Source organism: Callithrix jacchus, chromosome 5 (assembly GCF_049354715.1).
Source record: "Callithrix jacchus isolate 240 chromosome 5, calJac240_pri, whole genome shotgun sequence".
NCBI lineage: Eukaryota > Metazoa > Chordata > Mammalia > Primates > Cebidae > Callithrix > Callithrix jacchus.
Window position 1 is genome coordinate 74,898,791 of NC_133506.1, and position 24,142 is coordinate 74,922,932.

Here is a 24,142-nt window from a genome sequence, read left to right on the forward strand (position 1 = left end):
AGGCCTCTCACTCTAGAGGAACAGCTTGAATAAGTAATCTAGATGCTACAGGAAGTCACAGAAGCTGCTCCTTCTATTGAAAGCAAGACCTCCTTTCCAATGGCAATACAAACGTTTATGCAGTAAGGTAAAAAAAATATAGGCTGTTTATCTATATAGCCTGTATTTAGGAAGAAAGTTAAAAGGCAGTTTCAAGAAGAGGAAGTGTTTCCAACTAGGTTTTCTTATAGGCCCCCCTAAACTATTGATATATCCTGAAATGCTGCTGCCCACTATAAACAAGTACCCTAAATCACCGCACACAAAACACAGACTCCTTGTTTCAAGTTTTAATCAAAGCTTGTATATAAGATTACTTTATTCCTGCATCTTCTCAATTGTTTCTTCCTTGTATTTGCCCTTTTCCTTTCCTACTTGGCGAGATTTGGCTTTCCGTTCAAGGATCTTTTTGCGGTCTTTGTCCAGTTTTAGCCTAGTGATAACCACCTGCAGAAAAATGAGAAAAAAACACTCCCAAGCTTTAAATAATCACCAAGACACATGGGAAAGTCCAACATTTAATACCATTTCCCACACCCGAGGCAGTGGATGCCTAAATAAGACATGATTAACTTTTTAAAAATTCCAGAAATTACTCTTTAGTCATCAAACCTGGCTTAAATATTAACTAATTTCCTACCAACAAAGGAGAAAAGGCAAGATGACATCAGTAATTCTTATTGTAGCCTCTTCTGTGCTTCATTATGTTTTTTATTAAAAAAAATATATACGATTCATTCTGCTTTTGTCATGACAGTCTTAGAAACTGTCATACACAAATCTTTGTTTCTAAAGTAACTTCAGGCTGGGTGTGGTGGCTCAAGCCCCCAATCCCAGCACTTTGGGAGGCAGAGGCAGGCAGGCAGACAACCCTGGCCAACACGGTAAAACTCTGTCTCTACTAAAAATACAAAAATTAGCGGGGCATGGTGGTGCGTGCCTGTAATCCCAGCTACCTGGGAGGCAGAGGCTGCAGTGAGCTGAGATCATGCCACTGCACTCCAGCCTGGGCCACCAAGTGAGACTCAACAAACAACAAAAAACAAACAACAAAATTAGCCACACTTGGTGGTGAATGCCTGTAACCCAGCTACTCAGGAGGCTGAGATGGCAGAATTGCTTGAACCCAGGAAGCGGAGGTTGCAGTGAGCTGGGAAGGCACCACTGCACTTCCAGGCTGGGTGACAAAAGCAATACTCTCTCTCAAAAAAAAAAAAAAAAAAAAAAAAAAAAAAAAAAACCAACAAAAACCAACACCCTAAAACAGAAAAATTATAAAGCAACTTCAGAATTTTAATGTTAGAAATTAAACGTAGCATTCACACGTAATTCCACCTGCAAAATCTTTAGTGATGACAATACAGATCTTATTCCAACAGTTCAAATCCTAAAAGACATCCAAATTATGATAAACTTTAGTCTTATGAAGGCCACGAAAGGGTAAAAGGAAGTGCTGGAAATACAGCATGCTGACCAAACAATCTCTGCTGTTGCGGAACTCACATACCACTGCAGGGAGACTGAAAACATTTATTAAGTGAATGTACATCACGTTGATAGAGAAAGAAGGGAAGTGAGGAGGCCAAGGGGCTTTCTAGAGTGTTCAGGAAAAGCCCTACTAACAAATCTACATTTGAAGAGACCTAAAGTGGTGAGCCATCGATCTGTGTACAAGTATCTGGAAGAGCACAGCAAGTTGAAAGGTCCAAATGCAACAGATTATAAAGTTTCACAGGTGTGCTTCCTAAACTTGAGTAAGAATCAACTAGAGGGCTTGTTGAAACTGACACCTGGGTCACAAACCCTAATTCTGCCTCACTAGGCCTGGGCTCCTAGAATTTATAATTCTACCAAGTTCCTAGGTCCAGCAGACCAGAACATATAGAATGTAAAAGGATGTGTCAGAAGTGAAGGAAAATCAAAGTTTTTTTTTTTTTTTTTTTGAGATGGAGTTTCACTCTTCTTTCCCAGGCTGGAGTGCAATGGCGCAGTCTCGGCTCTCTGTAACCTCTGCCTCCCAGGTTCAAGCAATTCTCCTGCTGCAGCCTCCCAAGTAGCTGGGATTACAGGCGCCTGCCACCACACCCTGCTATTTTTTTTGTATTTTTAGTAGAGATGGGGTTTCACCATGTTGGTCAGGCTGGTTTTGAACTCCTGACCTCAGGTGATCTGCCTGCCTCGGCCTCCCAAAGTGCTGGGATTATGGGCAATGAACCACTCCATCTGGCCAGATCAGTTAAAGTCTTATAGGCCAATGTGATGGCAAAGAGCAGACAGAATTCTAGGTATTGAGACAGTAGTCCACAGATCTTATAAACTGATGTGGGGTACATAATGAATCAGTCAAAATGACATTTTTGGTTGGACATGGCGGTCCACGCCTATAATCCCAACACTGGGAGGCTTAGGTTTTGGGCAACATTGCAAGAACCTGCATTAAAATGAATAAATAAAAATTTAATGACATTCTGGCCCAAGCAATTAGGAAGACAGCTGCCATACATTGTGATGGTTTGAACATGCCAAGTTTGGGATATTTATTAAGAAATCTAAGTTGAACTGCACAATTGGCAATTGGATACTGAGTACTGAGTTTAGGGGAAGAGGAGCTTCCAGACATCTTAAGTCCTAAGACTGGAATGATACATGAAGGTGACTATTGAGTTATTCAAAGATTGACCATCACATGCTGCACTAACATGTACAGCACAAAAAGACTAAGAATCTGCTTGGTGACCTAAAACAACTGATCCGGTGATGGGAAGCAAAAATAGGACTGGAGTAGGTTAGAGTGGGAAAGTCCTTGGTCTTAAGAGATATATACTGAAATAATTACAGGTGAATGTCATGATCCTTTTTTTAGTACATTCACTGGGAGTGGAGAAACTGGATAAAGAAAACGTGGCAAAATTTTAATAGTGAATTCTAGGTCAGAGATATACAGGTGTTTTACTATATCAACCTTTGATTTCTCTGAGGTTAGAAAATTACATTTATTGCACCAACCTAAGATCACCCCCTGCCAACCCCAGTGTTTGAAGAATCAATGTGCACTCATTATGTTATACTAAACATAAACCTTGAAACACATAAATCAGAGGCCATAATTTGTGCATTAATTATGAGCAATTATAATTTTGGGGAAAATTCACATAAAAATCCAGGGCAAGCATCTGTTGCTACGGGAATCAAACCAGATTTTCTGTCTTGGCTTAGACATAATCACTATTCGTGGGATCTTAACCTCTGAGTTTTGCTTTTCTTTTTTCTTCAAACATCTGTAAATGGTTTCATACATATTTCTCAGGGTTGCAAAGATGCCTTACTGCTGAATTCTAATACAGGAGGCCAGGTGCTATGGCTCAGCCCTTGCTTGTTAATTGCAGCAGTTTGGGAGGCCGAGGCAGGTGGATCATTGAGGTCAGGACTTGGAGACCAGCCTGGCCAACATGGTGAAATCCCATCTCTACCAAAAAAGAAAAAAGAGAAGAAAGAAAAAATTAGCTGGGCATGGTGGGACACACCTCCTGTAGTCCCAGCTACTCAGGAGGCTCAGGCAGAATTGCTTGAACCTAGGAGGTGGAGGTTGCAGTGAGCCAAGACTGCGCCACTTGCACTCCAGCCTGGGAGACAGAGTGAGACTCCGTCTCCCCCATCTCCACAAAAATAAATAAATAAAAAAGATTAAAAAAACCTCAACAGGGCCAAAGTGCCATTTCCCTTCCCAGATTTTGGGAGGCCAAAGCAGACAGATCACCTAAGGTTAGGAGTTCGAGACCAGCCTGGCCAACATGATGAAACCTCGTATCTACTAAAAAATACAAAAATTAGCCAGGTGTGGCAGTGCATGCCTGTATTCACAAGTACTCAGGAGGCTGAGGTGGGAGAATTGCTTGAACCCAGGAGGCGGAGGTTGCAGTTAGCTGAGATCACGCCACTGCACTCCACCCTGGGTGACAAAGTGAGACTGTCTCAAAAGAGAAAAAAAATATACATAATGATTGTTAAAGACACTTTGATTTCAGAAACATTTTAAATAATAGAATTATCAATACAAGTGCAGTAGTATTGAAAACATGATTTTTTCTAGCACATTTAAAATCAAGGACTATTTCTATGGGCATGCTCTGTAAACAATAACATGTCAACAATAATTGCCATCATTTCCTTTTCTGGAGCATTCTGAAAAACACTTACCTTGCTGGGGTGAATGCCTACATGGACAGTTGTGCCATTAGCCTTTTCCCGCTGCACCCGTTCAATGTAGATTACGTATTTCTTCCTGTAAACCTGGACTACTTTGCCAATCTGCTGACCTTTATAGTGTCCTCGTACAACCTAAGTGCAAGAATTCAAAAGTAACAAATATTTGAATAAAAGATTAACCTTGTAAATCATGAAAGTGAACTCATGCATACAGCGTTCACCCTATCATTATGTTAAAAGGTTGAAAGAGCCCACTTTGGGTGTAAAAGGGTGATAACAAGGAACTCCCTACTCCATCTCAAAAGCAGCAACAGACCAAGAGTATTTACATCAGAACCCATCTGTGTGTCCAACCTAGTGCTAGTCAGAGGACAGCAATAAATGCTTAAGGGGACAAACCAATTCTTTTCCAAAAGTTAACTGACAGGAATCCTAGTGGTTCTCAGCTTGTCAGGACAAGTGTTTCTGAACAGACTCTTCTTCCCAGTTTGTGACTTCCTTGCACTGATATGTATTGAAAACAGCAAGTTTAGCACTACTACAGCAGGGACCAACAGCTGTTCTCTACCCACACTGCTCATTTGGGAACCCATTTCATCTTAAATAGGAATGAAAAAATATTGATGTGTAAGTGAATCTAGAGACTGCCAGAATGCTTTAACCACTAGCTGCACTAGAGATTACACCAAAGATCATTTATATAAACCTTCACCTAAACAGATTCAACAAATTATTTACCTGTAAGCACAAACAATCATGTGACACTATTCAGTTAGAGCTCCTGAATCTAGATTTGGAGCAATTCTGTTTATTGGTCCTCAACTGTGTCTTCAATGACCAAATGTTGAAACCGCCTTTGCAAAAATTGTGAGAGAGAAAATTATAACAGTTAAAGAGATCTGACCTAACTCCATCTTGCTTCTAACCTCCAAGCTGTCCTTGTTCATTACTGGGCATAGGCCAAACTTTGGGAGGAACTTAAATAGTTTAACTTTGAAACAAAGATGGTACAGTGCTTTCCTGAAACAAACTCCCTTCTGCCTTTGTAGAACTAAAAAATTAGCTGCAAGACTATAAATTATGGTTTAGGCAACTGGAAGCCAAAAGATTCTAAACCTCCCCAATTGTTCCTAGGAATAACATCACTCCTGTAAAGCCTAAGATTGGCATGATATTTTTTTCAGACTCCGCACTGAAAGATCTGCTGGTGCCCCTCAGATCAATAAACTGATCTTGTGGACCAACTCAAACCAAGACAGCTTCAACTCCCCATGCCTTCATCTCTGATGTGACCAAATCAGCACTCCCCACTCCATGGCCTCCTACCTGCCAAATTATCCTTAAAAAACTCCAGTCCCCAAATTTTCTGGGAGACTGATTTGAGTAATCAACTCCAGTCTGCCATTCTGGCGCTGCATGAATTAAACTCTTTCTTTATTGCGATTCATGTCTAAATAAATCGGCTACATCTGGACAGAAGGCACAATGAGCTTGTTGGGCAGTTACAACATATTGATAAAAGGATAATCCCAAAGCAATGTTCTGATTATCTGTCCACCTGTCATCTAATTATTGCCACATCATCTGACATTTGGGAAAATTGGGTTTCGGGCAGGATCCCCAGGAGTTGGAGACCGACCTGGGCAATAAAATGACATCCCTGTGTACAAAACGAAACAAAAAAAAGTCCCATCTCTGAGCATCACTTGAGCTCAGGAGTGAGCCATGTTTGCAGTAGGTCATGATTGGGCAAATGCACCCCAGTCTGGGTAAGACTGAGACTCTTGTCTTAAAAAACAAACAAAAAAGAAAATTGATTTTCATCAAAATTAAAAACTGAAAAGCAGCTCACTTATTGTTTTTTTTTGGTCCCTAGCTCGACTAAACTTGCCACTCTCTGGGAGCAAGAGTCTCAGGATGCAATCCCTCTGCTAAACCATCAAGACAACGAGAACAAGTAGGGATACACACCTGAACTTCATCATCCTTTCGGATGGGCATGGATCGCACGTTGTACTTCTGTCTCAACTCTTTGGAAAGAGGGGAGGACATAATCTTCCTGCGAATGTGGGAAGGTGCATTGAAATGCCTTTTGCGATTCTTGCTTCGGTCGGAAGTCACAAAGGGATTGAACTTCATTTCGGCTAAATAAAAAGTTAAAAAGACTCTTAAATGACCAAGATCTCATCCAGCTTCCAAACAAATAACCGCAATGCATCTTGACAGTCTAGAATGCTCACAGGAACTGTCATGTTCTGAAACTTCATAAAAAAACTGCTTGATCGGAAGGGCCTATCAACCGAAGCTCGAAACCTTGTATTTTTTTATTCGGACGTTTTCCGTATTTTTATGGGATAAAGACTTTTGCATCAAAAACATTTGGCTTATAAGACCTTTTAGTTACACTCTACAACTCCTTCAGAAGCACCTGAGGCAATGAACACTGGACTTACATCTCTGCTGAATTACGGCAGAGCAGACCGACAAAGGCAGTTCTCTTAATTATATAACGTCACGTTTTAGAAGGCACAATCAACGTTCATCCTCTACAGGCTTGAGCGTGAATACATATAGCCTCTCCAAAATGAATAAGGCTCTCCATCCCGAACCTGGGAAATCCTGCACGTCTCGGGTCCTAAAAGCCTCCCAGGGGGCAAGTGTGGTCTGAAGGTTCCGAGAAGTTAATACGAAATCATTCTTTAGGAAACGACACTGCCCAGACTAGACTCTATTTCCACAGACTCCCTTTCCTCAGCTCGTTTTCGAGTCCCCAGTTCCCTGGTCCCTCCATCACTCTCCGGCCCGAGGTCCTTGATTTAAAGAGAAAACAGGTAAACAAAAACCATCCCAGCCTCCCCTCCCTGGCTGCTACTTGGCCGACGGGAGAGTGTCGGGGCTCTCGAGGTCGGAAGCCACCATGCCCAAGAACGGATGGCTGTGGATTACACCCCCTTGCCCGCCAACTGCTTACCAACTCCCGCTTAGGTGATGGCCGCAAAAAGGAAGAGACTTACACGTTGCTTCCGGTTCTGTAAGTTTACAAAAGATCTCGCGAGATCTATGTCTCTTGGAGCAAGAGGGGTAAACTGGGAAATAAATGTATGGCTTGTGTCACCTACTGGCTAGGAGGGAAACTGCGAGGGACTGCAAAATCCCTCCTTCCAGGTCTTAGTGCCTCCCTTCGGAGACCCGGATGCTGCCGCGGAATCCTCTGGGAAAAGTAGTCCCCGAGCGAGTGGCGAAGGATGCTCAGTGTCCGGCTGCCCTTGGGGGTGATGAAGGAGCAAGCAGCCCCAGGAGACCCTGGTACCTTCATTCCCAGGTTCCGGGGGGCCGGCGTGCCCTTAGCCAGAGATGGGCAGTCCCTGCTTTGGGCAGCCAGGAGGTGCTGGGACGCCAGCCGGCCGGTCGCCTGAATCACTGCACTCGCCGTCGCCGCAAGCCCGTAGCATGGGCGCGGCCAGCGTGCCGGTGCTTTAACGAGCCCCAGCGCGACGCCGGCCACCGCCCCTGCACCTCGGCGTCTGCTGACCGCATCGCAGGGCCCGCCCGAGATTCGGTTCGGAGTGGCGAGGGGCCTTGCGAGGACCGGGGACACCGATCACCCCCTGCTTCCGCGGAAATAGGTCCGAGGCCGCGTTTCTAAGGCGCTCCCAGTGCTGCGAGAGGCGCTGGGCCAGATCCCGCTTTGAAGGAGCCGGGCAGGAGGAAGCCTCTCGGTGCCGGGAGCTGCGCGGGTTTCTGAATGTTCGGCCTGTTCGCTTCAAGTTCAGGACCGGACGGCAGCAGGGAGGCCATGCGCTCCTTGTAAATGTTTTTTTCTTTTTCCACCTTTTTCTTTTCTTTTCTTTTTTCCGAGACGGAGTCTCGCTCTGTCGCCAGGCTGGAGTGCAGTGGCGCAATCTCAGCTCACCGCAACCTCCGCCTCCCAGGTTCAAGCGATTCTCCTGCCTCAGCCTCCCCAGTAGCTGGGACTACAGTCGCGCGCCACCACGCCCAGCTAAATTTTTTTTTTTTTTTTTTGTATTTTTAGTAGAGACAGGGTTTCACCATATTGGCCAGGCTGACCTTCTGATCCACCCGCTTCTGCTTCCCAAAGTATTGGGATTGCAGACGTGAGCCACCGCGACCAGCCTCTTTTTCTTTTTCTTTTTTTTGAGACAGACTCTTGCTCTGTCGCCCAGGCTGGGGAGCACTGGCACCATCTCGGCTCACCTCCGCCTCCCGGGTTCAAGCGATTATCCTGTCTCAGCCTCCTGAGTAGCTGGGATTACAGGCATGCACAATCACACCCGGCTAATTTTTGTAGTTCTAGTAGAGACGGGGTTTCACCATGTTAGTCAGGCTGGTCTCGAGCTCCTGACCATGTGATCCGACCGCCTCAGCCTTCCAAAGTGCTGGGATTACAGGCGTGAGCTACCGATCCTGGTCCCTGCAGATGGTTTCTGAGGCAGTGTAGTGCCCTGGTGCTGAACGGCTTCTGCTGAGTGAAAGACACGGGTGTCACAGTGACAGAGGACACGTGTTTCACAAGAATACCGAAGATGTAGTGAGCCTCCTGGGTGTGGGAACGCTTTTCTTTACACTTTACGTCATGCATTCTTTTAATCCACAAAATGGCCCTGTTGTTGCTGGTATTGTCCCCAATTTACAGATGGGGCAACTGAGCCACAGACAAAGGAGAGGACTTTGGTGCCAGGTTATACAGAACCCATACGTCACAGCAGAATCCTTGCAAGCTGGCTCTCTGGACTCTTCTAGGCACTGAAAAAGGCCCCAGCTTGTGGGAACCTCATACCCAGGATGACCCAGAGGAGGGAAAGCAAAGAACATGTGTTTTCATGATTTAAAAGTAGGTGTGTTCTTAAATGTGCTGTGAAGGAAGTAGCCCTAGATTTTATTCATAACTGAAAATTTCAGCAAGAATTCCTCTGCTGCGACTCTTTTCAACACATATTTATGAGGCATCTTTTTGTTTGTTTGTTTGTTTGTTTCGAGGCATCTTTAATGGGCCAACCCTGAAACTAGACACTGGAGGTGCAAAATAGGTCAAAGTTTGTGCCTGTAGAAAGTTTACTATCTAAAAGGAGAGATAGACAGTTGGGTTTGATGGTTCACGCCTGTAATCCCAGCACTTTGGGAGGCTGAGGCAGGCAGATCACAAGGTCAGGAGCTCGAGACCATCCTGGCTAACACAGTGGAACCCTGTCTCTACTAAAAATACCAAAAAAAATTAGCCAGGCATGGTGGCATGCATCTGTAATCCCAGCTACTTGGGAGGTTGAGGCAGGAGAATCTCTTGAACCAGGGAGGCGGAGGTTTCAGTGAGCCAAGATTGCGTCACTGCACTCCAGCCTGGGTGACAACAGAGGGAGACTGCCTCAAAAAAAAAAAAAGAGAGAGAGAGAGACAAGGGAATAATCAACAGCCACGAGGCCACAGGAAAAGTGCTCGCTGAGCCAGCTGCTCTTGGTGCTTCTGTAATTCGGGAGTGAAAGGGAGCTCTGGAGTCAGGGAAAACTTCCGGGGTGAGGTCAGCATCGACTGGAATTGGAAGAATGTTAACATTTGCTCCACAAGGCAGTGGGAATTGCTTGGAGGAAGGCTTGGAGGTGTGAGGCAGCGTGACTGGTGTTTTCCAGGAACCAGCTCCTTGCGGTTGAAGACAGGCATTCAGAGGGGTGCCCAGGGGCTCTGGGGCTGAGCTGAGTGTGATTTGGTGTTGGAAGTCGTGGGGAGCTGCCGGAGGTGCCCACCTTCCTACCTTGCCTGCCTTCTGGCCTTCACAGTGTCACTCCTCTTTCTTCCTAGTGTCCTTCCTAGTTTCCCAACTACCGTCCTGTTCGGGTGTCCCCATCATTTTCCTCTCTCCCCACCGAGGCCCTCTCTGTTTCCTCAGCTCCCATGTCCTCTGCTGCCACCCTGCCCTCCCAGGCCTGCCTTCCTTTCTCCCTCTGTTCAATACTGAGTCTCAAAATGAAATCTTTGACCCCAAAAAGGACATGTATACTGACAAGGAGGTCAAAAGGAGATAACAGCTGAGTGGTCTTGTGAGTCACACAGGGTTCAGTGAGGGGAGAGGTCATGGAACTCTTTCTGAGGGGCATAGAGGTCTCTAATATGCCCACCCAAGTTCCTGGCAACCCTCCCCAGGGCCCCACTGGCAATGCTATGGATCCTTAAGCTTGCCTGGTAGGCTCAGGCTGTGCAACTATGTATTACACTTAAAGGTTATTATGAGGCTGGGCACAGTGGGTCATGCCTGTAATTCCAGCGCTTTGGGAGGCTGAGGCAGGAGGATCACAAGGTCAGGAGTTTGAGACCAGCCTGACTAACATGGTGAAACCCCTTCTCTGCTAAAACTACAAAAATTAGCAAGGTGTGGTGACACATGCCTGTAATCCCAGCTACTCAGGAGGCTGAGGCAGGAGAATCGCTTGAACCCGGGAGTCGGAGGTTGTAGTGAGCAGAGATCACACCATTGCACTCCAGCCTGGGCAGCAGAGCGAGGTGCCATCTCAAAAGGAAAAAAAAAAAGTTGTGATGGGAAGTGGCACTGTGTGTGTGTGTGTGTGTGTGTGTGTGTGTGTGCGCGCGCGCGCGCGCGCGCCCATGTTTGTTTTGCAGGGGTTGGGGTGCCTCTAGACAAGAGGAGGAAGAGAAGAGCAACAAAGTTTAACCCCAGGCACCCATCCCTCTGTCTGTGTATCTCTATCATTTATCTGTATCTATATCTGTCTGTCTAATGGTATTGTCCTGTAGTGCCCTGCCCCCACAGTGGTTGCTTAAAACCAAAGCTTTTATTTGAAAACAAAACGGAAAAGAAGAGAAGGGGGAATCAAGACAAGTACATTCAATGACAGCGCCCAGAGAAATGCACAGGGACTCAGGAACACCGAGAACATTCGACCTTTAAACCTTACTCCTTGGGCACCTGGTAAGCATAAGATGTCACGCCTCTAACCAGACAAACCAGCCCCATCAGCCAGTAGCTGACACTCTCAAACCACAGGACAGGCGGTTTGGCAGCTCTCGAATGTTCTTGGGGCAGTCTCACCACACACGAGGTGTGTACACTGAAGATATCTTTAGCTTCTAATAATTTTTCAGTTCGGTTTTTGAATGATATCTTTACTTGGTTAAAACATCAAAAGGTATAAAAGGTAAAGTGAACACTCTCATTCCCATTCCGTCATTTTCTTATGCCTTTCCATGGCTAGTCAGTTACTCCTTTTTTGTATATCTTCCCAATTTTCTTCCTCCTTCCCTCCCTTCTCTTTTTCTTTTCTTTGTCTCATCAATGTCTCATTCTGTTGCTCAGGCTGGAGTACACTGGCACAATCATAGCTCAGTGCAGCCTTCTGGGTTCAAGCGATTCTCCTCAGCCTCCTGAGTAGCTGGGATTACAGACACGTGCCACCACACCCTGCTAATTTTTGTATTTTTAGTAGAGACGGGGTTTTACCATGTTACTCAAAAAAATTTTTTTATAGAGATAGGGTCTCACTATGTTGCCCAAGCCTGTCTTGAACTCCTGGCCTCAATCAATCCTCCCACCTTGGCCTCCCAAAGAGCTGCGATTACAGGCATGAACTACTGTGGCCAGCATTCCCAATTTTTTGATGCATAGGTGAGCCAATAGGAATGTAAATTTTTATCCTCCCCCTCTTTCTTTTTCTTTTTCTTTCTCTGTTGCCCAGGCTGGAGGGCAGCGGTGTGATCTCAGCTCACTGCAACCTCCGTCTCCTGGGTTCAAGTAATTCTCCTGCCTCAGCCTCCCTAATAGCTGGGATTACAGGCTCGTGCCACCACGCCTGGCTAATTTTTGTATTTTCAGTAGAGACAGGGTTTCACCATGTTGGCCAGGCTGCTCTTGAACTCCTGATCTCAGATGACCCGCCTGCCTCAGCCTCCCAGAAGTGTTGGGATTACAGGCGTGAGCCTCGCCCTGGCCTACTCCTCGCTCTTTCTACACAAATTTAGTATCCAGTATTCAGTGTCCCACACCTTGCTTTTCCTCATTTTCCATTGTACCTCGGAGACATTCTGTATAAGTTCATTGAGTCCTTTCTTGTTCCTTTTTTTTTTTTTAACAGCTGCATGATGTGTCCTGGACCTTAAGATAAATAACCAGTACCCTATTGATGAACATTTAGGGTTTTTTCAATCCTTTGTTGTTATAAACAACACTGCAATTATATAGCATCATATGTATGCTGCTGCCCACACAGCAAATATACCTGTAGAATGTTTCTAGAACAGAAATTGCTGGATCAAAGCAGGAATTTTCATAGATAATGTCAGATGTCCCTTGAGAGGGATTTTACCAATACGCATTCCCACTAACCATTCCCCTGCCTCCGTCAGCTTCAGTAGCACAGGTGAAAAACGGCAGACCAGCAGAATTTTAATTAATTTTAATTTTAATATCTCTCGCAAGTGTGGTTGAATAGGTGTGTAGGAGCCATTTGTATTTGTATTTCAAACTTTTTCATCTAAAGCGAATTGTCCTTTAAGTCCAGGCTTGGAGCTTCCCACATACATGGCAAAGTCTCCGGAATCTTTGAGAAAATATATACTTTTATTAAAAAATAGCTTTTGGCATTCTCTGAAAATAAAAGAAGTTCCACCTACAGGTCACCACTAAACAATATGAAAACACTGAGGGTATTTTGAAAGAAACTTTTGGCAAACACAACAGAATCTGAAAAGACTAGAATCCGGTTCCCAGAAATTCATGACACTGTTGAAAACATCCTGGCTGAGGTTGACTCACTGGAGTCTGCACATTTAACATTATTTTTATTCCTATAATAAATATTTCTCCATGGAATTCATCTGCATCCCTCCCCGCATCCTCCCCCCGCCAATAGCACCTGCGCTCTTCTGTGATCTTTTTAATGTTTATATTTGAGATGGAGTCTTACTCTGTCACTCAGGCTGGAGGGCAGTGGCGCGATCTTGGCTCACCGCAACCTCTGCCACCCAGGTTCAAGCAATTCTCCTCCCTCGGCCTCCTGAGTAGCTGGGATTACAGGTGCGTGCCACCATGCCCAGCTAATTTTTAAAATTTTTAGTAGAGACGGGGTTTCACCATGTTGGCCAGGATGGTCTCAAACCCCTGACCTGAGGTGATCCACCTGCCTCAGCCTCCCAAAGTGTTGGGATTACAGGCATGAGCCACTGCACCTGGCTCTTCTGTAATCTTGGAATGGGCACAGAGAAACCCACGAGTACTTTAAAGCAGCCCTCTCTGTGTCCCAAATATCCCCTGTAGGGGGGCCCGATTCCCCAATGGCCCCCAAATGACCACCACAGCAGGCATTTAGGAACTAGATAAAACGTAGAGTGCTGCTTTTTCCCCCACAGACAGCAAATTTCCTAGAGGTATCTAGGTTGGGGGGAGGGAGGCTTCGCTGTGGGCACGCCTGGGTGCAGACCACTACTTATTGGGAATCGCTGGAGGTTTCTGTTGTTCTCCATTGTAAGGTGTTAGTTGACTTATGGACCTCAATAAACAGCCTATAGCTATCCCTGAATGACTCAACAGTCCAACCTGGGGGCCCAGGGCAAAGAAACCTTGGGGAGCAGCTGATAGCACCTGGGCCTCAGCATTCTTTGGTTGAGATGGCAGCATCCCTGACAAGCACAGCTGTTTTCCTCCCCACCCTTCCTCACCCAGTCCAGCCTGGCCGGCCGCCTCGGAAACTGGCTGAGCTGGTGTGGCCTCTAAATGAGTGGCTGGTTCATGAGGAAGAGGATGAGTTGGGAGGGAGGCAGGGGCCCCAGGGGTTCGTTTGCTCACATAGTTCTCAGCTGAGTCAAGGCTCGACTGTCAGGCTTCCCTTCCACTTCCTGCCACCCTTGAGAACCCCAGGACTCAAAGTTTGGATTCCTTCTTGGGCCTGGGAGGTTCAGGGAGACCTCTGGCCCTGTTTGTGGGCCACTCTGCTGGCGTGGCCCTGTTTGTGGGCTCTGCATGTGGCCTCAGCTCTCCAGGAAGTTTCTGTTGATTCTCCCAGAAATCCTGGGGCAGCCTCTGAGATCAGCTTCTCCCTCAGGGAAGCCCTTCTAAGCTGGCAGGTTGGGGACAGGGAGGGCTTGGGGATGGAGTATGGTGGAGGTTGAGGATGAGTGCTGAGATTCTGGGCTCTGCTTCTGTCTGTTCCCAAGGGTAAGCCACAGAATCCTGGGTGGTAATTCTGGCCTGGAGGATCCTGCCATTGGCCCGCCCAGCAGGATGTCTGCCAGCAGGACTTCCTTGTCCCTGGAGGAGTCCACCTGGCTTTGGGCAGGTCACCTGGCAGGTAAGATCTGCTGCTCAGGCCTGGTGAGCCCGCAGGAGAGCAGCGACCTCCCATCTTTCCAGCCTAGAGGAAGGGGAACATATCTGCTAAGGATTCATGTGGAGAACACACACGTGCAGAGTCAGCTCCAGCCTCCCTGTCCAGCTGAAGCCCCAGAGGGGTTTGGGGAAGCCCAAGGCCCTCTCTGTGCCCAGGTCCTCCCCTCTGTCTGCCCACGTGTCCCTCGGAGCTTGGTGGCACCAGGGCTGCCATGGGGCCTCTTGCCCCCTCCCAGGCCACAGCCAGCCCGATGGCCTCCCTGCGGTGTGGCTCACGCCTGCTTCCTCACCAGCAGCACCCAGGGCAGGATAGCGGCCACCACGGCTACCATGGCGATGAGTGTGATGAGCAGCAGGGCCCGCGATCGGCAGCAGAAGGCGCGGGCAGAGCGGGGCGCGGGGGAGGCCTCTGAGAGCTCTGCCAGGCTGTGGCGGGGCAGCACGCTGTCCTGCTCCCCCAGGGGCATCCCGTGGCGGCTGATGACAAAGACCTGTGACTCCCGGGGCAAGCTGGGCAGCAGGTCCAGGGGGAGCTGGGCATTCTGGCCTGGGCTTCCCGGTGGCCTGGCCTGGCCGTGGGGTGGCCTCCAGGCAGACAAGGAGGCAGCCAGGGGGTTTGTGTGGCCCAGGCTGTCCAGTGGGGATACGGAGGGCAGGCCCACTGGCACAGTCAGGGTCTGGGAGCTCTTGTCCAGCATGGAGGGCCAGCGGGAGCTCTTCTTGCTGAGGAAGGTGACGTAGCGGCAGATGGGGCAGACCAGGATCCTCTGGACCTGCCCATCCACGCGGGTGGACAGCAGGTACTTGACCAGGCAGTCATGGCAGAACACGTGGCCACAGCTCAGCGTCCGGCTTGCGCCCTCCAGGTCCCGGAACTTCTCGTAGCACACGGGGCACTCGCTGCCCGAGCTGTCCTTGCTCTCCCCTTCTGACATGGCCCCTGGGAGTTGGCATGCTCAGCTGTGGGCGGGAAGGGTTGTGAACACTGGGGTGTTTTTCCTGTTTCCCACTCCTGTTCTAACTCCTACCTACACTTCTGCCTCCACTGCCTCCTTTATCCCTCTCTGTCTTCTGCCCCTCTCTCTCCCTCCAACCATTGCCTCTTCTGCTGTGCCTCCTCCATGGCCCACCTGACTCAAACCAAGTGATCGAAGACCTAGAGGGGGAGATGAGCAGATGCTTCTGGAAGGGAGAGTCAGGAGACAGAGAACCAGAGAACCCAGTCACACTGGACCCCAGGAGGGTGTGTGGAATTCCTGATGTCTCACTTCAACCACCACGTACACACATGGTGAGGTCACCACCTCACCTCTTCCTGCTTCAGTGACAGAGGTGAAGAAAGGAAGTCCCTGTTCCCAGGGGAAGCAGGTGGCTAAGAAGATTCATGCACAGCCTCAGTCCAGTCTCCAATTTGGGCCTGCACCCAGAGTGACTATTTTCCAGAAAAGCCTGTGCTAGTCTCAACCTCTGCCCTCACCTGGTGTTGGTGAGTCCATTGGATTTCCTCCAGCCATGGGATTGCATTCCTCCATGCTAAGCGTGGCTATAAAGCAGTGACTGTTTAAAAAAACAAAGCTCTGAACTTACACATCCAAATGCCTGCTGGCCCTCCACACGGTCGGTCAGGGAGCTATGGGCTCATTCCTTCACCTGCCACAGCTATCATTCTCCAGATTCTTCTTGTGGGGCTGCCTGAGGCAGTAAGAGAAGCATCTGATTAACCTTGATGGAGGCAGAATTTCATGCTTTGAGACTATGTCTGATATTTTGGAAATGGCCAAGAGTCACTGGGAGCCATGTCTGATAAGAAAGTAAATGAGTGATCAAGTGGCATCATATTGTTTGAAATCAAAGCTATGGCTGGGCATGGTGGCTCAGGCCTATAATCCCAGCACTTTGGGAGGCTAAGGTGGGAGGATCACCTGATGTCGGGAGTTTAAGACCAACATGGAGAAACCCTGTCTCTTCTAAAAATACAAAAAACTAGCTGGCCATGGTGGTACATGCCTGTAATCTCAGTTACTCGAGAGGCTGAGGCAGGAGAATCTCTTGAACCTTGGAGGCGGAGGTTGTGGTGAGCCAAGATCACACCATTGCACTCCAGCCTGGGCATAAGAGCAAAACTCCCTCAGGAAAAAAAAAATAGCAAAGCTATGGAGTCACTGTAAAGAAACAAGATTATAATAATAATTAATTATTTTTGAGGGGGAGTCTTGCTCTGTCGCCTGGGCTAGAGTGTAGTGGCACTACCTCAGCTCCCTGCAACCTCCACCTCCTGGGTTCAAGTGATTCTCCTGTCTCAGCCTCCTGAATAGCTGGTATTACAGGTGTGTGCCACCATGCCTGGCTAATTTTTGTATTTTTAGTAGAGCTAGGGTTTCACCATGTTAGCCAGGCTGGTCTCGAACTCCTGACTTCCGGTGATCTGCCTGCCTCGGCCTCTCAAAGTGCTGGGATTATAGATGCAAACCACTGTGCCCTGCCACAAGATGAGTTTTAAACAGAATCTGAGAGCAAAGGAGAGGCCCCAAAGATATTGTCAGCAGATTTGTTTAAGTACAAGGCTTCCCAAGTTGATGGCTTTGAAGAGAAACATTCACTTGGGTGTGTGGTGAGGTCCAAGTGTCCTCATTGAAAAGTCTCCAGTGGCACAACTGTGTATTCTAAACGTATCTAGAACAGCTTCTTTAGAAGGAACCGTGATTCCTTGTTATTGATACAGTCTTCCATCCATGACAGAGATAAAAGACCCCTGGACACACTGACAAGTTAGAGCTGTATGGCAGCCCCCAGACCTGAGAGATGACATAATGGGAACAAAATCAATTCGTAGGAAAAACAACTATTAAGATCACAAATCTCTCAGAATCCCTCCCTCTCTTGGCTTGGCTCCAAATCCATTTGGTGAATTGAAAATGTCCCATAGTCTAAGAAAGAGCAAAAAATATTTGAAGGTGGGATAAGGAATCTGGGATCCTGGAGGCAGCCCCCATACCTCCTCGGGAGTTTCCAGCTTTGGTCTTTGAGGTGGTCAGTGTGGCCCCAGGCTGGGGGAGGGGGTTCAAATCATTGATCTATCCATTCCTGTCTGTACGAGCTTGGCCAAGTTGTTTAACCTCTCTGAGCCTCAGTTTCCTGTCCATAAGATGAAATTGATAATAACGGTACAATCTTCCTCGCAGAGTTGTCGGGGGAATTAAGTGAGCTTATGTGAGTGAAGAGTCTAGCTCAGAGTAAGTGCTCTGACTGTAAATGGCAGTTGTCATTACTAAGACAGGCCACCTCCTGCCCCCTCTTCTCCCAAAGGGGACTTGGAGACCCCTGTCACAGCTCTTGAGGCAGCCACAGCATTTGCCTTCCTTTCCTTCCTTCTCATCCCAAAATGTTCCTTATTATGTGGATGACAGCTCCCCTCAAGTTAGAATAACTGAGCCAGATGACAATGGATGAGATAAATGATGGGCGTGGATTAGAGTTTAAATGGTTATTCCAATGTTTCTTAGTAGTTATCATTTCATAACTCATTTGTAAATGTTTATACCAAACAGCCATTGTAATCAGGATGGCCACGATTTTCTTAAGCCAATCAACTATTAATATGTTTCCCTGCATTTCATAACTCCCCAAAGTATATGATGGCAAGAATTCCACCCTTCTGTCCATCCATCCATCCAATTATTCAACACATATTTATTGAGCACCTGCTATATGCTAGGTACTGAGCTTACATATTGGGGATAAGTAGTGTTCAAGGAAGTTCCTTAGTGGACATTTATAAGTTTTCTTGAGAAAGATTTTTTTTTTGAAAGGAGGGTTGATGATCAATGGTTTAAGTTGTTTGAATAACTGAGAAGTAGAGATCAAGGCTGACGAGAGAAGAGCAAATAAAGAATACTAGAGGGGAAAAAAGGACTTTAGAGATCAGTTAGCTGAAACTCCTAGTTTCAGAGATGAGCAGATCCAGGTCTAGAGAGAGGGAAGTGACTCACCTGAGGTCACCGGTGAAGGTGACAGGGAGTTAACAGAGAAGATTCCATAGATGGTAGAACATTGTTAGAATCAGTTGATAGGTTGGGTGAGTAGATATTAGCCAAGTCAGGAAACACAGTCCTGCTTGAGACAAGCAGGGAAGGAGGAGAGCCTCTACTTTTCATCTGAGTTAGAGGAAAGTAGAAAGGACCCGGGGAGTACGGAAGACATCCCCTGCCCCAAGGATGGCCTCTCTAGGCAATCTTTCCCCCTTCTCGTGCTTTGAGAGAGCCACATCATTCACACCTGGACAACGCTACCTCCTTCCCCACCTTGCCTCCCTTTCTCAGTCTTTCCCTGACCGCTCCCTGCCTCTTTGCCTCTCTCCCTTTTGGAATCCCATTTCATTCTCCATCTTGAATTCCTCTTACGGCCTGATTCTGTCTTGGGTGCTGGGGTAAGGGAGAGGGTAACAGAAGAAATGCAAGAAACATACTCCTAGTTTGAGCACAAAAAACATGTTCCATAACAGCAGTAAGTGCCAAGAGCATCCCCACTGGTGCCTTAGGAGACTGAGGGGAGAGGAGGGCTGGAAAGTCTTCCTAGGTGAAGTGGGACCAGTGTTGAGCTAATCATAAATAACAACAGCGACCATTTATTGACTCCTAATTATGTGCTTGGCATTTTTCATCCCTTCCTCATTTGATACTGACAACAGTCTGGGAGGTAGGTATTATCTCCATTTCACGGATGAGGGAAGTGAGGCTCAGAGCCTAAGGAGCTTGTTCAAAGTCACACTGCTAGTTTGGCAGCATCTCCGTGGGGGACATTCCAGACTTTGGTCAAAGGAGTAGAAGAAGTAGCACTGATAGAAAAGTGACTACCCTAACGTCCTTCCTCAGAGTTACCCTAAACAAGGATGCCCCTCTGGCCACCTGTGAGGCAGGAGGAAGGCAATGGCTGGACCAAGGGAGCTGACCTCAGGAACCCCAGTACTGAGCCTGCCCCCAGCGGTAGCCCATCTCAAGGACAAGGTGAGGGGGACTGGTGTCCGCAGCGCAGAGAAACACCCCCGATCCCCAACCCCAGCAAAGGAGCCTGTGAGACAGTGACACTTCCAGGCACCTGGGATTCCCTCCTGGAGCCCCAGTGCAAGCTCCTATAGCTTTAGCTGTGACTACTTCCCCACCCACAGGTATCTCTTCTCTATCTTGCTTTCTGTTTCTCTCTCTCATTCTCCTGCATCCTTCCAGCATCAGCCCAGAACACTGCCAAGCTCCTTCCCCACCACAGGCCCCTAGACTCACTTTGGCTGGGACCAGAGAGAGCAGCATCCACCTTCCCACCTGGGGCCTCCAGCAGATCTGAGCCACCCCGAGGTGCGGGGCAGCAGCACAATCTCCTCCTGTTGCTGTTAGTGTGACTGCTGCCGCCCAGGCAATTCCTAATGACAGAGCAGGTCGGGAGGACAGCGCAAGGAAGTGAATGTCACCCAACCCGTTTGAGGCCAGGAGGCTTTGGCGTTGCCCAGGGGGTTGGCAGCTGCTGGAGTCAGGTGATCTTGATGAGGATGCTAGGAGAGGAACCCCCAGCCTGAGGAGGAGCCCAGGGGTGGGTCCTCAGGAGAGTCACAGAGTCTCACAAATGGGGGCAGTGACCCAGGACCCCTTTGACTGAGGCTCCCCAGGCATGGGTCTCCCTATCAATAGTAAAGTCACCCGCATAGTCCTCCCCACCCTCCTGGACCCATTTCAGTGATCCCCATCTTCCCCCCTCACCACACCCCTATCTCCACCCCATGCACAGGGTGCAGTGGTCAGTAGTAGATCAGCCTCGGGAAGTCTATGACACTCAGAGTGATATATTTGTGGGATCTGCCTGTGTGCATTTGTCATTCATGGAACACCCAAAGGGGCTCAGAGCTCCAAAGAACCAGCACCACTGGCATAAAGAATGAGGCAGCGTAAGATCGATGAAGCAGGAATGTGCCGAGATACAGAAAGAAGTCCCCGACATCACGATAAATAGAAGTTTCAGAACAGCCTGTGTAATACAGTTCTATTTATGAAGATAATACATGATCATATTCATAGAGAAAAGTCTGGAAGAAGACACGGCAAACTGTGTCTCCAGTTATTACTGGAGAGACTTTCTAAGTTTTGTATTTCTGTGATGTTTGCGTTTTCACCCTGAATGTGTTTCTTCTGTGATTAGAAAAAACATAATTGGCTGGGTGCAGTGGCTCATGCACTTTAGGAGGCTGAGGCGGGCAGAATGCCTGAGGCCAGGAGTTGGACTAGCCTGGCCAACATGGTGAAACCTCGTCGCTACTAAAAATACAAAAATTAGCTTGGTGTGGTGGTGGGAGCCTGTAGTCCCAGCTACTCGGGAGGTTGACACACAAGATTGCTTAAATCCAGGGGGCTGAGGTTGCAGTGAGCCAAGATTGTACCACTGCACTCCAGCCTGGGTGAGTGACCAAGTGGGACTCTGCCTCAAAGAAAAAGGACAAGAAAAAGAAAAAGAAAAAGAGTCATCAAGAATAATGGAGGAAGGAAGTTCAGGGAACTGGAAATCATTTTGGAGGATTCCCTCCCAGTCCTCTCAGGAGGTCCCCAAGAAACCAGTTTTCTTCTGAAAGAAGTAAGTTACTAGATCCAAGGCACAGCCCAGCATGTGTGTGACACAGGATGACCCCTCTTCTGCCTGATCAATCATGGCTCTGGCTCAGTGGACACCTTGATGGTGCTAGGGGAACAGTCAGGGCAGTGTGCTCGGCCACTCCACCATGGCAGAGATCGATGAGTTCAAGTAGTCTCTTTTGTTCGTTCCCTGGGAGTCCCAGGTGGTCTTAGATTAGCAAATGAAAATGCGGTATGCCCAGGTAAATTTGAATTTCAGACAAACAACAAACGCTTTTTAGTAAAAATATGTCCAGTACAATATCTGGGACATATTTGCACTAAAGAGTTCTCCTTTTCTACCTGAGACTTAAATTTAACTGGGCATTCTGTCTTTTCATCCAGCAAGTCTGATCCCAGAGGGCTCTGCAAATTTCTCTCCTTCCACTGGCACCTCCACGGGGCTCATTGCAAAGTTCTAAGCCCCTTCAACGGTGTGGCTCCTGACTCTGCCCAGGGCTTTCTGGAAACTCCTGAAAAGGGACCAAACACCCCAGTATCAACCCTTTGTGTGTCCCCCAGAGAGGGGACGGAGCCAGTCCAGGTCATCCTTAGACTTTTGTTATGTGATTTATGGGTGATATAAAGATCCTAAGGCTCCAATATCTTTTCCATTGGCCCTATCACATAGCTTGACTATGAAGATTACCTTTAATATATAAATATTTATTATCATTGTCTGTCTTGGTTTCGTGTTCTAACAGAAGAATTCCAGCCAGGCATGGTGGCACATGCCTTTAATCTCAGCACTTTGGGAGGGTAAGGTGGGCTGATCATGAGGTCAGGAGATCGAGACCACCCTGCTAACACGGTGAAACCCCATCTCCACTAAAAATACAAAAAATTAGCCTGGTGTGGTGGCACACACCTGTAGTCCAAGCTACTCAGGAGGCTGAGGCAGGAGAATTTCTTGAACCTGGGAGGCAGAGGTTGCAGTGAGCTGAAAAACTGCACTCCAGCCTGGGTGACAGAGCGAGACTCCATCTCAAAAAAAAAAAAAAGGATTTCACTTAAAAAATTGCACATACTCATGTATGTTGGCACGTGTACATACATTTACCTGAGGAGGTAAATGTGTCAGCCAGAGAGACACTTTAACTTGAATTTGTTTATTAGGTTGGCTCTAGCCATCTAGCAAGTTTCTGGAAAAGTGGGCTGTTGGATTGGCAGGAGAAAGAATTAGTTATCAGGAAAGGTCAAGAGCACAGGTATACTAGCCAGGAGGAACTGCACTATAGGACTTGGTGGTAGGGAGCTCTGGGAAATTAAAGACTGCATGAGCAGTCATGAGTGCTCTATGTGTGTTGCTGACTAAAGAGAAAGTGCCATGTATCTTTGCGTCACTTACTTAATCCTTCCATGCCCCAGTTGCTTCATCTGTAGAAAACGGGGATAATAGTATCTACTCTATAGGGTCGTTGTGACAATAAAATGAATGAATGCAAGCAGTGTGCCTGGAACAACACCCGGTACTCAGGAAGGGCTCTGTCAGTATTTATCTATCTATGTGTCTGTCTATCTGTCTTCTGATCAATCAGTTCATCTATCTGGTCTCTCCATTGATCCATCTATCTCAATTGGTCTATGTATCTATTGATCTTTCTAATCTCTATCTGTCCTCTTCATCCATCCATCAATCTATCCCTTGATCCATCCATCCATCTGTCCATCTATCCATCTATCTACCTAATATCTCTTTATCTTTCCATTGATCCATCCATCTATATAATCTCTCCATCAATCAATCATCTATCTCTCTTTCAATAGATCTATCTCTCCATTGATCTTCTATCTACCTAATCTCTCCACTGATCATGTGTGTATCTATCTCTCCATCAATCCATCCATCCATCCATCCAATCTCTCTCTTTCCAATCTCTCCATAAATCTATCTATCCATTCAATCTCTTCATCTATCTAACATATATATATTTCTTCCTTTATCTCTCTATCAATTATCGTCGAAATCATCCTTATTACTATTATGACAAGAAGAGAAGGCTAAAGGACAAATGCACGCTAAATCATGGAAGAATAGTTCCAGCTCAGAGAGGAACAAAACCAGGGGTCGCTTCCCTGGGCAGGTAGAGTTTTGCCTAGTTCTGGGGCCACATTGGGAGTGGTGTTTATGAGGGATCAAGGCATGTCCTGGAGAATAGGCTGGCCAAGATGGAGATGGGTCTGGAGATCATTTTGGCCCAGTGAGATAAGATCTTCCTTGGAGAGATATTTTTGTGAGGCTAAGGGGCTTTCAGACAAGGGAAGAATCCCACCCCCGCTGGACACTGACTAACGGCAGGTATGGTTTGTGCATGGGATGAGTAGCTGAACCAGGAGAGAAGTTCCTAATGCCAGAATCACCTGGAGAACGGATGACAGAAGCAGGTTTCCAGGCCCCACTCATGACTTGCAGGTCTTGGGAGAGACCCAGGAAAGTACACTCTATATTTATTTTTAATAATTGGATAGGTGGATGGATAGATACATGATAATGTAAGAATAGTGCATGCTAATTGTGGAATCTAGGTGGCAGAAATATTGATTCTTATAAAATTCTTTCAACTTTGCTGTATGTTTGGAAATTTTCATAATAAATGTTGGAAAAACAAAGGAATTTCTTGAATAAATAATATATTCAGATGATTCAAAAGTTAGAAAGTGGCCAGGCGCGGCAGCTCATGCCTGAAATCCCAGGACTTTGGGAGGCCGAGGTGGGCAGATCACCTGAGGTCAGGAATTCGAGACAAGCCTGGCCAACATGGTGAAACCCCCGTCTCTACTAAAAATACAAAAATTAGCCAGGCGCGGTGGCAGGCATCTGTAATCCCAGCTACTTGGGAGGCTGAAGCAGGAGAATCACTTGAACCTGGGAGGCAGATATTGCAGTGAGCCAAGATGATGC

The 24,142-nt window shown here is 47.2% G+C and overlaps 2 protein-coding genes across 7 annotated transcripts; both read right to left on the bottom strand.

The window, feature by feature from the left end:
• Positions 1–314: 314 nt before the first annotated feature.
• RPL26 (ribosomal protein L26) lies at positions 315–7,697 on the bottom strand. 6 transcript variants are annotated; one of them, XM_078372997.1, is made up of 4 exons: positions 7,260–7,697; positions 6,217–6,389; positions 4,237–4,377; positions 315–486 (listed from the first exon to the last, which is right to left on the bottom strand). In XM_078372997.1, the coding sequence occupies exons 2-4, from the start codon at positions 6,382–6,384 to the stop codon at positions 358–360; spliced, it is 438 nt and encodes a 145-aa protein (XP_078229123.1). In that variant the 5' UTR covers positions 6,385–6,389; positions 7,260–7,697; the 3' UTR covers positions 315–357. The 6 variants fall into 6 exon arrangements, 5 of the variants coding, with proteins under 5 accessions (XP_078229123.1, XP_017827798.1, XP_078229122.1 ...); XM_017972309.4 differs by lacking the exon at positions 7,260–7,697 and adding an exon at positions 7,217–7,253; XM_078372996.1 differs by lacking the exon at positions 7,260–7,697 and adding an exon at positions 7,118–7,253.
• A 7,072-nt stretch (positions 7,698–14,769) lies between these two features.
• RNF222 (ring finger protein 222) lies at positions 14,770–15,596 on the bottom strand. The gene has a single exon (XM_008996543.6). The coding sequence runs from the start codon at positions 15,523–15,525 to the stop codon at positions 14,863–14,865; it is 663 nt and encodes a 220-aa protein (XP_008994791.2). The 5' UTR covers positions 15,526–15,596; the 3' UTR covers positions 14,770–14,862.
• Between the last annotated feature and the right edge of the window lie 8,546 nt (positions 15,597–24,142).

Bases quoted from the DNA above. Each gene is read 5' to 3' on its own strand.
- RPL26 (XM_078372997.1), bottom strand. From the start codon at position 6,384: ATGAAGTTCAATCCCTTTGTGACTTCCGACCGAAGCAAGAATCGCAAA. The intron at 4,378-6,216 runs GTGTGTATCCCT...TCTTGCACTTAG, and splicing joins GAAAGGATGATGAAGTTCAG to GTTGTACGAGGACACTATAA. The intron at 487-4,236 runs GTAAGTGTTTTT...ATTTTTCTGCAG, and splicing joins TAGGCATTCACCCCAGCAAG to GTGGTTATCACTAGGCTAAA.
- RNF222 (XM_008996543.6), bottom strand. From the start codon at position 15,525: ATGTCAGAAGGGGAGAGCAAGGACAGCTCGGGCAGCGAGTGCCCCGTG.